The following is a 12727-nucleotide window of genomic DNA, read 5'->3' as shown; positions in this document are numbered from 1 at the left end:
TAATGTACCTCAAGTTTTGCCAGCCAAACAAAACCTCCTAGTTGGTTCATTGTCCCAGTTGTTACTCCCCGTTAATTTAGATCGCTTTCTTAGTCCTCTCCATAGTGGGCTCGCCATTCGCTTTTTTTTTTTTTAAAGAAATGAAGGTATGGCACTAAGTGTGCTCTTTGCTACTCGGGTGTCATTGCTTCTAAGAAAGATGCTTTTTTCTTTCTTTCTTTCTTTCTTTCTTTCTTTCTTTCTTTCTTTCTTTCTTTCTTTCTTTCTTTCTTTCTCTCTCTCTCTCTCTCTCTTTCTTTCTTTCTTTCTTTCTTTCCTTGTCTTTCTTTCTTTTTTTTTTTTTTTAAAGATTTTTCTGTGGTCCATAGCATAGTAGAGATGAGAGGTGGTGACTAAGAAAACCCTTAAAGGTCTCCGGTCAGAGTTGTCCGGGATTGCTAGGGGTCTGTGTTCTACTGAGGCTCTGCATTTACCTGCTCCTGCTTGGTCACTGGCCTGTCAGTGCTGGTGCTCAATAGCTGGAGACATTTGATTAAAAATAACCCCCTTTTTTTTGCAGGACAACATTTCAAAAGACGTTTCCTGTGAACTTGATTCGCTCGTGGGTCCCTTTCTATCCTTCATTCCATACTTGAAACTGCAGGGAAATAATTCTTTGTTACAGAAACTCCAGTAAAAAGCTATTAACGGAATTGAGGCTATGTCTACCCCCTCATTGCTGTATATTTTCAGAAGTAATTACTGGCTGTTTTTCAAAATTAAATTAATTATCTTAATGGAATGCTTACTTGTCTAAGTTTAAAGTTCACTCCATTTTAATGTTTATTCTCTCCAATGGCCCATCAAGGGAACCGAAAAAAGGATTTTTATTTTGTATTGTGGTTTGAGATAAGAGAGTGTTTTGGGATTCCCCCCCCCCCCCTTAAATAAGCAACTGAAAGATAGTAACAGTCTAGGGAGCTCAGTGCGAGGAATTTTTCCAAGATATGTCTTTCTCAGTATGTTTTTCTCACTTATGGTTACACAGAGTGTATTTTATTTTAATATTTAATTGGTACTATAGTCTATGCCCTTCTCTTTGATTTTTGACTGTTTTTTATCTAAGAAAATCATTTTTTCAACTTGTTTGTAATTAGAATGGTGATTTATCTTAAATTATTTTAGCGACAAGTCAAGTCATTGTTGAACTATGTACTCTTAAAACATTTCCTTTCATTCTGTGTTTAAAAAAGCAGGAAGTTTTGCTTTTCTTAGCATGACTGTTAGGATAAAGTAGTAAACCTTGCAGGTGAATTGCTCTGTAATTAACACGGATGGGGCAGCGATCAGAGGACAGAGGACACAGGACACCGTAGATTGATTCCCCGTTGGCGGCTTTCTTCCTGTTATAGGGCAGGCCATTAGGTTATGTGTCTCTTAGCTTCTGGAACAGTATGCAGGGAAACCTGGGTCCTCTTCCTGGGAATCTTTGGGTTTTCTCCTATTGATGAGAAGACTTGACAGAGAGTCTTTTTTGTATTGAATTCTTGAATGTTATTTGAAATTTGACAGATTGAAGCCATTTTATTTTTAATCGAGGAAAAGGGTGGGGTTCAGTTGATTTGTTGGTGACTCAGTGCTTTTATTTAAAGAAGATGGTGTCTTGTGTGTTTGTTTTATTGACTAATGCCAGTGTGCACTGCCGCTCCACCAGTAGGGTGGTTTCTAAGTGTGAACTCATAAAGAAGCTTCCAAAATGACTGCTTAATACAGAAAGTGGTCTGTTTCCTTGATGTGAGGATTTTAAGATGTACTATATTATTTATGTATATGTCTTACATTTTTGTCATATATCTTTGGGTGACTTATTTAATCTCCTTTTTATCTTATAATTCTGCATTTTAAACACTTGCTAAAAATCACTCCTTTCTACAGGGTGCCCTACTGAGTGTGCTTTTTTGTTTGATGTTTTGTATGGATAGTGGATGACTTGTGTAATGGGTTCATGGTAGCCCTTTCTCATTCTTTTTTTTCTCTCCTAAGCTCAAGGCATAGTCTATTCAACAACGTGACTGTAATTTGAATGTTGCCATTCTTAAGATCTCTGAAAGGGCTTTGTAATTTGGTATAATAACATGTGAAAAGTTACAACTTCTCAGTGCAATGTGGCATCCTAGAACAGAACAATGGCATTTAGTGGAAAAACTAGAGCAATCTGAATCAAGTCTGTAGTTTGAGTAATTGTAATGCGGTACAATGTTACGTTTTTAGTTTTGATCATTTCTGTGGTTATGTAAGTTACTAACTTTAGTGGAAGCCAGGTAAAGGGCATATAGGAAGTCTTTTCCTATTTAGGGGAAATTTAATGTATCAAAGGCTTTAAGTGTATGGTCGTATGACTAATTGGGGTGAGTTAGGTGTTCTTCTCTGCAGAACTTCTCAGTCTCCCTGGCAAGCCCGACATCGTCTTAGCCATAAAATGATGAATATCAGTGCCTTTTCAAGGCAGCCCATCCAGTGAAGGATACAGGGGATGTTTGAGAGGCCTTTGCAGGACAGGGAGAACAGGAGGTGAGCTGGATGGGTGACTGCAACTTGGTGAGATGAGGGAGAGGTTGTTTTCAGAGATGAGAGATGACATGAATGGAGGGGAAGAACATGCCAGTGGTGTTGCAGGAAGAATTCACTGGAATTCAAGTGAGCTAATGGAGGCTTGCTGTAATCAGAGTATAAGGGTCTGACAGGTATGATGGTGTTAGAAATACGAGGAATTATTTGAGAATTGATAGGATTTGGTGATAATGGATATAGGAGCGCAGAAGAAAAACACATTGATGGTGGCCGATGAACTTGAGCCAGCAGAAGTTACCTAGGGGGTTTGTGTTCAACATTTTCATTTTTGGGGAATATTGGACTGCCAAGTAGAGTTGTCTGGCAGGAAGTTAGAGCAGGGCTAACAGAGCATGGGAAAGGAGCAGATGCTTGCGGACTGTTCCTGTTTAGTGAGAAGGAATAGGAAAAGCCAAGAAGGAAATCTAATGGCAGAGTATTGAGAGCAGGAAGGAGAGGCCTTGGGAATCATTGGAGGATTCCTGAAGCAGGTAGAGGAAGGCTTCAGCAAGGAGGGTGTGCGGTCTGTGGCTGCATGTATGTCAGAGAGAAAATTGTAAAATTTTGAAATAATTGCTGTCTGGGCGGTGAGTTTTATGAGAAGGGTGGGTCTGGAATCCAAATTATAGGGGGTTAAAGAGGAAGAGGGTGTGTGTGTGTGTGTGTGTGTGTGTGTAGGAGGGGGTTGCTCAGAAGTGGAGAGAGCAAATATACGCTAGTTTTTAGAGAAGTTTGGCTGTGCAAAGCCGAGGATACATGCGCACGCGCGCACGCGCACACACACACACACACACACACACACACACACAGAGGCAGGCCAGCAGCTTAAGAGGGCAAAAGAAGGTTATTTTAATTAAATTTAACAAACATTTATCAAGTGCCAATTATGTGCAGGGCACTGTGTTAGGGGCAGTGGAGGACACAAAAAGTGATTAAAATCTAGTGTTTTTTTTTTCCCTCCTGAAAAAGTGCTACCTCAAGTTCTTTCTGCATGTTCACCGGGCAATTCATCTTACACTGAATGCTCGGGATGCTGGCACCCAGCTTGCTAGCAGGACAAAATCCTGAGAGAACAGCCGGAGGGCGGGGAGGGAGCTGGATAATAGACAGCAATGGAGGGAAGACCTGAGGAGGGCGGGAAGGGTGTCACCCTTGGAAGGGAAAAGGACCCCTCCTTCCTCTCTGATGGACAGATGGACAGGGAGGAGCAAGGATCCAGTGGTATTAGAGCTGCTTTGAGGTAGAATAGTGAGTGGCATGTGCGCCAGGCTCTAGGGGTAAAGTTTTCTGCCTTTGAACAGTGTCTGGCTGAATGGAAAAATGAAGATGATGGTGTCTATATTTTGTCCTACCAGAAGAAAATAACAGTGAAACACCTTGGATCTTTGAAGGTTTGTTTTTGACCGAGGCTTTTTTTTTTTTAAAACATCTAATGAAAAAGACGTACATACTTTGAAATTGCCCGGGTATTCCGGGTCCAGATGCCTGCAGTGAGCCAGGACTTGTGTCAGATGTAGACTCCCAGAGCTTAGAGTCCAGGGAAGGTGATAAGAGAGACACATTTGCAGGGGGTTTTTTTTGTTAATTTTTTTTAAACATTTATTCATTTTTGAGAGAGAGATAGACTGTGAGTGGAGGAGGGGCAGAGAGAGAGAGAGACATAGAGAATCAAAAGCAGGCTCCAGGCTCTGAGCTGTCAGCACAGAGCCCGATGCAGGGCTCGAACCACAAGCGGTGAGATCATGACCTGACTCGAAGTCGGACACTTAGCCGACTGAGCCACCCAGGCGCCCCTGCAGCCTCTTAATAAATGCTCGCCAGTTGAACTCTGATCTGAGGTAGAAAGTAGCTATGTGCCCGAGCCACACACACGAAGTATTGGGGATTTAGAGCAGAAAGGGAGTTGGAACATTGTCTGTTTATTTCAGGGGAATGAGGTTTTGAAATAAATTTGCCATATATTTGCCTTGTTTTCATCATAGACCTTGTTTTCGGCACATTCAGAACGTATGATCCTGGGTTCGTACATTTTGGTCACAACTAAGTAACAGTATATAAAGAATTATGAACATGATCTTGGCTACTCAGATGAAAACATGTTACTTTGAACTCTTCCATCAGGTAGTGTTTGCAAGATCACAGGGTGGGTGTGAGTTGGTGGAATGTCTGGATTGCTGCTCCGGTTTTTCCATTTTATGTATGTAAACGTGCTTTAAAAATGGCAGTGCTTTATTGATTATATTTTAACTGCATGTAGCCAGAAAATAGTTGCGGGTCAGTTTGATAAAAGAGCTAACTAGTGCTATACTTTGACTCTTATAGTCAGACACAGGCAGACACGTTAGAGGGGAAGAGGAAGGAAATGAGTCATTTGGGAAGGAGAAAATAGTCACTTTTTTCACTGAAGTATTTTCTTTTATATGTATTTCTTAATTTTTTAAACATCTACGTCTTTGAGAGAGAGAGAACACACGAGCAGGGAAGGGGCAGAGAGAGAGAGGGAGACACAGAATCTGAAGCAGGCTCCAGGCTCTGAGCTGTCAGCACAGAGCCCGATGTGGGGCTTGAACTTGTGAACTACAAGATCATGACCTGAGCCAAAGTCGGCCTCTTAACCAACTGAACTACCCAGGTGCTCCTAAATACATATTTTAAAAAAAGCATTTCAGGATCCTTTTTGCCAGTGAAGGGCAGCAGCAGACACCACCCCACACATTGTTTTAGAAGCTATTTTGTGCAGTCCTGCTTGGAAAGATTATAGAAGCCTCTTCGGCTGTCATAGGATAGACCCGACAAGTATCTGTTTAGAGGTATTAATTAAAATGCGATCGCTACAGAAGCGAGTCGGAGAATTTCGCAGCACTGGTTCTCCTCCAGCACTCCAGCACTGTTGAGCAGGGTCTCCGGTGGAAGGGGGCTCCTTCTGAGGGACATGTTTCACTTGACGCCCTCCCTCCTGGCACCTCCCCCTCCTCCTGCCCTCTCCTGGGAGGCAGCAGGGCCTGCCCAGAGCCGCTCCTGTGCCCGAGCTGGATGTGGCCCCTGCCGGGGTCCAGCGCTAGCCCCAGCCTCTCGAGGGCTTACTCCATGTGTTGCCAGCGTGCTGGTGAAAATGACTTAAACTCTTGTCAGCACAGTTACGGGTGCGTGCATCACAGTCCCCCTCAGATAAACCTGTCACAACACAGAGGCGGCCGCCGGGGAAGAGTACAAGGGCAAGCCTCTAGCTTTCCATTCGAGCATCACTAAACGTGCGCAGAGTGCCCAATTATTTCAGCATTATTGAGCAAGCCTACGGGAGGACCCAGGCCTTGCTACATTAGATTTTCTTTAGTAATTTGCTCAAGTACCGCTGAGGACACTTAAAGGGCTTAAAACGGTGGCTGCAACCAGTTTCCTTTTCTGGGTTGTTAATTCAGGTTTTCTCTTTCAAATTAACTCTCGCTGCATGCTGTGCAGCGGTTCTGGGAGAACTGTTTAACACTAATTTTCTCAATTTTCAGCTTTTTTTTTTGTTCAACATAACTGCTTTAACAGTTAGTCACGTATATGTTTTGATTAGAAATGTATGATAGCAAGGCCTTCTGTTTTGGAGAACAAAATATGAACATTTTTGTTCAAGAAATCTGCCTCTCTGCTATTAAAAGTTACTTGGCTAATTTCACTATTTAAAAATTAAGTTCTTCACAGTGCAGTGCAAAACCCCCCAGTCAAAAAAAGAGCATTTCTTCATTATACATCTCCCTCCCTCCCCTTCTAAAAAATAGGTATACGAAAGAGGAATCTTTCCCTCATGGGTGCTGGGTTTTCCACAGTCTATTGGCAGTCCTTTTGTTTTTCCGGGGGGGAGGGGGTGGGAGCGGATGTAGGGAACAATTTCAATATCTTTGTCTCATTTCTCACAGCAGCAACAACTCCAGGCCCAGCATTTGTCACACGGACATGGTCTGCCGGTGCCTCTGACCCCACACCCCTCGGGGCTTCAGCCCCCCGCCATTCCACCCATCGGGAGCAGTGCTGGCCTTCTGGCCCTCTCCAGCGCCCTGGGAGGCCAGTCCCACCTTCCAATTAAAGATGAGAAGAAGCACCATGACAATGATCACCAAAGAGGTGAGTGATTCTGTGTCAGTCTGTTGTTACCTACCTGCTAGTAAGGGTAGGTTCCAGATACCATTGTGTATTCTGGCACCGGATTCAACTTTCCCAGTGACTCCACAAAGGATTTCTGCTGAAAGGGAAATCAATGATTGGAAGCAGCCAGCCTCTTTCCAGATGATACCCTAGCGGTTAGCAGGAGTTAATGCAGCCCCCGAAGGCAAGGGGTCCCGTTTCCTAGTTCCTGCCTTTGTCCTGTGCCACCACTGACGGTCCCCCAGTCTCAATCAGTAATGACATCCCACAGTGCTCCATGTTTGACATAGTGTGTGGCATTAATAGCTCATTTTGACCTATTTTGTTTTGGGGAAAGACTTGCTGATAAAGACTCAACTTGGTAATTTGACAGAGCCATTTATTATTTATAAATCAGATCAGCCGATCTGGTGCGGTAAAAATCGTGCAGGTGAGAAAACAATTTTAGTAGTCTTAGTACTTGAGAAAGTGCAGCCCAAATTAATGAAATGTTGGTTTAACTACCTCTCTCATACTGGCTAGAAGCATGAAATGAACTCCTTCCTTCCTCTTTTCCTAGAAGAACAGCACAATTGTTTATGCAGATAATTGACTTAAAGGACAGTTGTGCTCCTTCTACATTGGTTTCTTCCCTCCATTAAAATCTATGAGATACTTTGACGTGACCGTATGTTTGTATGGTGCTTACTAATCATTTCTATTAGTCAGTGGCCGAAAAGCAAATGAAGACGTTTCCCTCAGCGTTACTTTGTGGGAATTTAGTTAGCACAAGGGCGGTTCATTCGTTAGAAGGGTGTGGTTGTAATTAAAACTTCATATCTACTCCTGTTTCAGTGTCGTTACCATGAGTTATAATCTTGGCTGAATGATTTTTATCACCTAAACATAAATTTCCCATCTCTGATGTTGGAAACACAGTCCTGTTTGTCAGCCGGTCACATTAACGCTGTGATGCAGAGTCCCGAGGCATGGCTGTAAACACCTTTATAAGTGGACAGGTCAAGAAGGAGTATAGATAATCTGAATATCCAGCTTTGGTTTCTGAAATTGTGTCAAAGGTAGATTGGCACTTTGTGTGTGGATCTGGTCAGATAGCATTAATAATTAACGCAAAGTAGACATCTGTGCCATTTATTATTCAGAGATCAAGTTTAATAAATGCATGGTTTTATGTAAACTAACTGGTACTTTTCTTTTCCCTTCTTCCCACCACCTGTGTTGCGGCTGTTTTGCCTATAGACAGAGACTCCATCAAGGTAGGACTCAAACCCACAGTTTGAGGAATGGCTTATAAGGTCTCTACATGATTTGAATAAATCTAGTAATGGATTCTTTGGAATTTGCAGAATGATTTGGTGGGCTTTACCAAATAATGGTCAGCTGCATTTTTTGACTACTTTCAGTTTTGTGATGGAGGTGTTTTGAAAATATTGGTCTTATTTTTCTATCACAGTCTGGTTTATAGACCAAGATCGGCCCACGGGAAGATTTGGCTTGCATTGCTCATTTTATTACATTTTGCTGTGTGAGGAAGAATACTTTTTTTCATGTAGGCTTTGGCTGTTAAGATAAATAATCATGAAAAGTAAATAATTTATAAGAAATATACCTTCGTCTCATTTTAGAAAACAATTCCATCCTATAAAACTCCTTAACAAAACATTTGTTTAATAGCATTTTTCATCGGGGCACCTGAAGTGGCTCAGTCGGTTAAGCGTCCGATTCTCAATTTCGGCTCAGGCGGTGATCCCAGGGTTGTGGGATCGAGCCCTGTTTTCAACTGAGTGTGGAGTCTGCTTGCGATTCTCTCTCTCTCTCTGACTTTTTCTCTCTCTCTCAAAATAAATAAATAAACTTAAAAAAATTTTTGTTTAGATCTAAAAGGAATGACACCATTAAAAAACATTTTTCTTTGCCAGAAATTTATTTATTTAATAATGACTTGTTTTCCAGTGTCATAAGTTATTCTTGGTAGGTTTTGCATCTTATTGGCCTCTGTATCTCTTTATAGACAAGTTGTAGGGAAAGGGAAAAAGTGTTTGGGGCCTAATGATTTGGATGTGATTGGCTATCCCCAGAATGGGATGTGCTCAGGATGCTAGAACTTCTGTAGGAAGCAAACAAGAAAAACAGACCACCGTGGCAGGACAGGAGTAAAATATGAAAATTGCTCGATCACTTTTGAGCCAGGCACGGTGTACATATGCCTCTGATTTATGCATAATTGTATATATAATATGCACTGTATTTTGTCAAGAATAGAAGGAAAGGATAGTTCTCAAGCCTTGGCCAATGCACAGAGGCTGTCAGTTCCTTTCCTTTTATTTTCCAACAGTTGATTGTTTTGGATCATCTGTAGTTCCATCTCTCGTAGTTTTTAATGAAGCTACGTTGACAAAGACTAAAATCATCCCCCAAATCACCTGTGCTATCCCTTGGAACGCCTCTTGACTTCTTGTCTTTTTTCCCAAAACCCTTACCTAATGGAAAATAAAAATTAAGTGCATTGGGGCACCTGGGTGGCTCAGTCGGCTAGGCATCCGACTTCAGCTCGGGTCATGATCTCACAGTTTGTGGGTTCGAGCCCCACGTCGGGCTCTCTGCTGACAGCCAGCTCAGAGCCTGGAGCCTGTTTCAGATTCTGTGTCTCCCTCTCTGACCCTCCCCTGCTTGCTCATGCGCTCTCTCTCTGTCTCTCAGAAATGAATTAAAAAAAAAAAAAATTAAGTGCATCTGTTTTACCCTTCAAGAAAGGGCATCTGTACAACCCATAGAAATGTCAACGTTTACAATAGAAACTGCACACGCTGAATTATTTACTTATGCTTTTATAGTTGTGTGTTTTGTTGGAGACTATGCATATCAATACGTAGATTTTAAAAGAGCAGTTTTAATCTGAAGTGTAGTAAGCGTTCCACACATGCGGGTTTAGGAAGTAGTGAGTAAATGCAGCGACCGGGATTAGCTGATAGCAGCCCTTGGAAAGCCTGTCTGGCAATTCTGAGGCCAAGCATATAAATACTCCCTGACTTCTCATGATAAATACACACCTTTGGGCAGGCCAGCGGACTAAACAAAAGCTCCTGTCCTGCCTCCCCTCGTCCCCCAAGAAGCCTATGAAAATATTTATATTCCAGTGCACACTTTTGCGTCAATTACATTTTATATTCCCTTGTGCCAGAGTAGGGTGTATTTCGAAATCATCTATAATCATTCAGGAGAGTCTGGGAGTGAGTGTCTATATAGCCAGAAGCCAGGGGGAAAACAAAAAGCAAATAGAAGTGGATGATTTGCCCTGATTTATTATGGAATGGTAGCTATAAATAGATGCTGCTTGTTGGTTCGCTCTCAGATTTGAAGTTGTGTCAGCTTTGGGGCTGTGCTGTGGCTTTGCAAGGTGAAACAAGTTTGCTAATTTTCCTAAATGTGTTCTGTGATGCTCAGAGAAGCAGTTAGTTGCCTGTTCCATTGATCGTCCTCACCCTCCCTTAAGTGGCTGCTGGTTAAGAGGGGCTTTTTATGATTGTCTGCTGTGTGACTCGAGATGGTTTTTATCAGTCGGAGCGTGCCAGTTGCCTGCAGCTGGAGTCAGGCTTGTATGAAATAATTTATTCATGCAGGATAATGCTCCTTAACATTTAACAGGTAATGAACGTGACATAAATTTCCTTCTTGCTTTTAATTTTTCCCTTTCCTCTTCTAATGTGCAAACAGGCAGCTCTGGTACTCTAAATAATAAGTAATTTTTGGCCATCTGTCAAAAGGAAATTTCAATACAAATTTAAATTAATGGTGCCTGAAATTTTTTATAGCTCCTCTAAAAGCCTCTAATGTGCAGAAAATTCTGAATCTGCTGGTAGTAATTAGTGTTGCATGTAATGAGGATGTGGGCAATGTTACACAGCCCCAGTGTAACATTTTGATATGGTAGCAAAATTTTGATTTATACAAGGTTGTGGATGGGTTTAATTGTGAGAGACACTTTAAAATGTTTTCTTGACGTTACAGATGATTAAACAGGGCAGATTTCAGAACAGCTCATAAAATGTAATTTAAACTTACTGTAAAGATTCAGATAATTAAGGTGCTTTACCTTTTTAGGTGTTAGGTAACACGAGAGAAATTCACTTGCTAAAGTGTTGGGCCTTTTCCTTCCTTTTCCTTTCTCTCCTTGGAGATTCTGTGGCCACTAAACCCATGCTATTGGCTTTATTGATCTCATTTTCTATAGCTCCAGTAGCCAAGTTCATTCCTAAGCCTTTTATTTACAGATCTGTATCTGAAGTTTCTCAACGAGGGTGGAGAAGGTAAATATGGACCTAAAGGAGAAAGCCCTGTAGAAGCCCAAGCATTGGCTTATTTGGTGGCAAGAAACCAGAACGGCGTGTATTCTAGGGCTGTCGATGCAAGGGTCCAGGCACCCGCTTTTCATTTGGCTGTCTGGTAACTCCATATGCCCAAGATGAGGTCCCAGAAACACGGACCATGGTCCACTCTTGTCCTTCGTGGTAGGTTGGAAGGCCCAAATGTAGCTCTCCAAGAGGCCCTCGAAATGAGGCCCCTCCTTTTCTCTCCTGACTGGGGGCTTTCTCACCATCTCCTGGCACATATGGTACCATTGCTCTCAGGCCTTGAAACGTCATAAGCAAAACCAAGGAAACATTTTCTGGTGTGGTGGAACCTTGCCTCCTAAGGGTAAAGGGATAAGAATTGGTTGGCTCCAAAGTGGGGACAGAGCAGACATTCCCATATAGTGCTGGAACCTGCCCCAGTTGCTGGTGGCCCCAATTGATGAAGAGAAGTCATTACGGCTCCTCACGTCACTCTCCCATTTTTATCTGAGCGGCTGATGTGAGGCCAACTTACCCAAAACCTGGTAGGAAGTTGAGGTTGAGAAGTTAGTCTTATTACCCCCCGAGTGTCTACACAACTCTCCTACCTTCTAGCAAATAATAGATACCCAAATCAAGACCAGCTTGAACAGAAATAGAAAAACCGCAAAATTCACTGTCACCAACTGTTGGTAAACTCCGGCCCCTCTCAAACTGATACTGTGCAAACTTTGTTACTTTATAGTTCCTTTGCATGTATATTATGTGTCCTATTTTGTATCCCAAATGCAGCAACCTTCTCAAGTCAGACCTGTGAAGGATTTGCCATTTTTTTGGGTAAACTATAGCACAAGTACATTTTTTTCCCTCCAAAGCGGTGGTGGTTTTATTTTATTATTCTTATTGGATTGTTTTCCCCCAAATGCTATGTTCATCACCAGAGTCTGATCCTCTTTAGTGACTTGTACATTGCCAGGTCAATCTCCAGAAACGGCATACCATCTTTAAATGCCGTGTTTACATTTCCAATGTGGCGCTTACAGTTGTTGTAATTTTTGCTAGTATAAGTATGGATGGTGCACTTCATTTTTCTAAACTTACATACAGTTGGTTCTTCAAGCAAAATGCTTTTCTGTGAGTGCATGTACTGCATTTCCCCCCATCTCCTACGTGAGTTCTTTTGTTTGTTTCAGGATTTTCAGAATGATCTCATTAGTTGCATCTAAGTCAATGCCTGTGTATTCTTCCTCTGCTATGTTTGGGTGTTTATTCTTTGTAGGTGATTGAAACCTCATACGTTGCTTTTCTTCTTGTTTCCAATTCTTTTCTGTTGGCTATAAAGGTTTGTCAATGGAGAATTAGACTAAGACTGTTTTTACATAAACATTTAAGTGTATGATTCAGGCCAAGAAAGCACTTTTACCTCATTAGTTGGGTGTTACAGGTGAAAGTGGGATTTTAGCCTGAATTAACAGAATGATTACTTCTGTTTGCCACTTTACTTTGTACAAGACTTAATGGTTAAGGTTCTGTTCCAGGATCTTGTGTGACCTGTGTGATTTGATGCTGTTTTGTTTCCTGTCTCAAAGGAGTATCAGTCTGAAAAGAGTGTACCTTTTATATATTTAACTCTTTGGCATGTTTTGTGGGGGGGGAAATGGGGAAGAAGCCACTTG

At 41.9% G+C, this 12727-nt stretch overlaps 1 protein-coding gene across 11 annotated transcripts in view; it reads left to right on the top strand.

The window, feature by feature from the left end:
• The window catches only part of LOC144227666 (transducin-like enhancer protein 4), a 142931-nt gene that overhangs the window by 61382 nt on the left and 68822 nt on the right, over positions 1–12727 (top strand). For 7 of the 11 annotated variants that reach the window (XM_077759349.1, XM_077759342.1, XM_077759350.1 and 4 more), the window contains 2 exons: positions 6495–6699; positions 7960–7976. In XM_077759349.1, the coding sequence (XP_077615475.1) occupies positions 6495–6699; positions 7960–7976 (222 nt within the window). The remainder of the gene's footprint in view (positions 1–6494; positions 6700–7959; positions 7977–12727) is intronic. The other 4 variants (XM_077759343.1, XM_077759345.1, XM_077759348.1 and 1 more) reach the window with 1 other exon arrangement.

Source organism: Crocuta crocuta, unplaced genomic scaffold, assembly GCF_008692635.1.
Source record: "Crocuta crocuta isolate KB4526 unplaced genomic scaffold, BGI_CrCroc_1.0 scaffold41, whole genome shotgun sequence".
NCBI classification, from domain to species: Eukaryota; Metazoa; Chordata; class Mammalia; order Carnivora; family Hyaenidae; genus Crocuta; species Crocuta crocuta.
The sequence above is the reverse complement of the archived record's forward strand: the minus strand, read 5'-3'. Positions and strand labels throughout refer to the sequence as shown.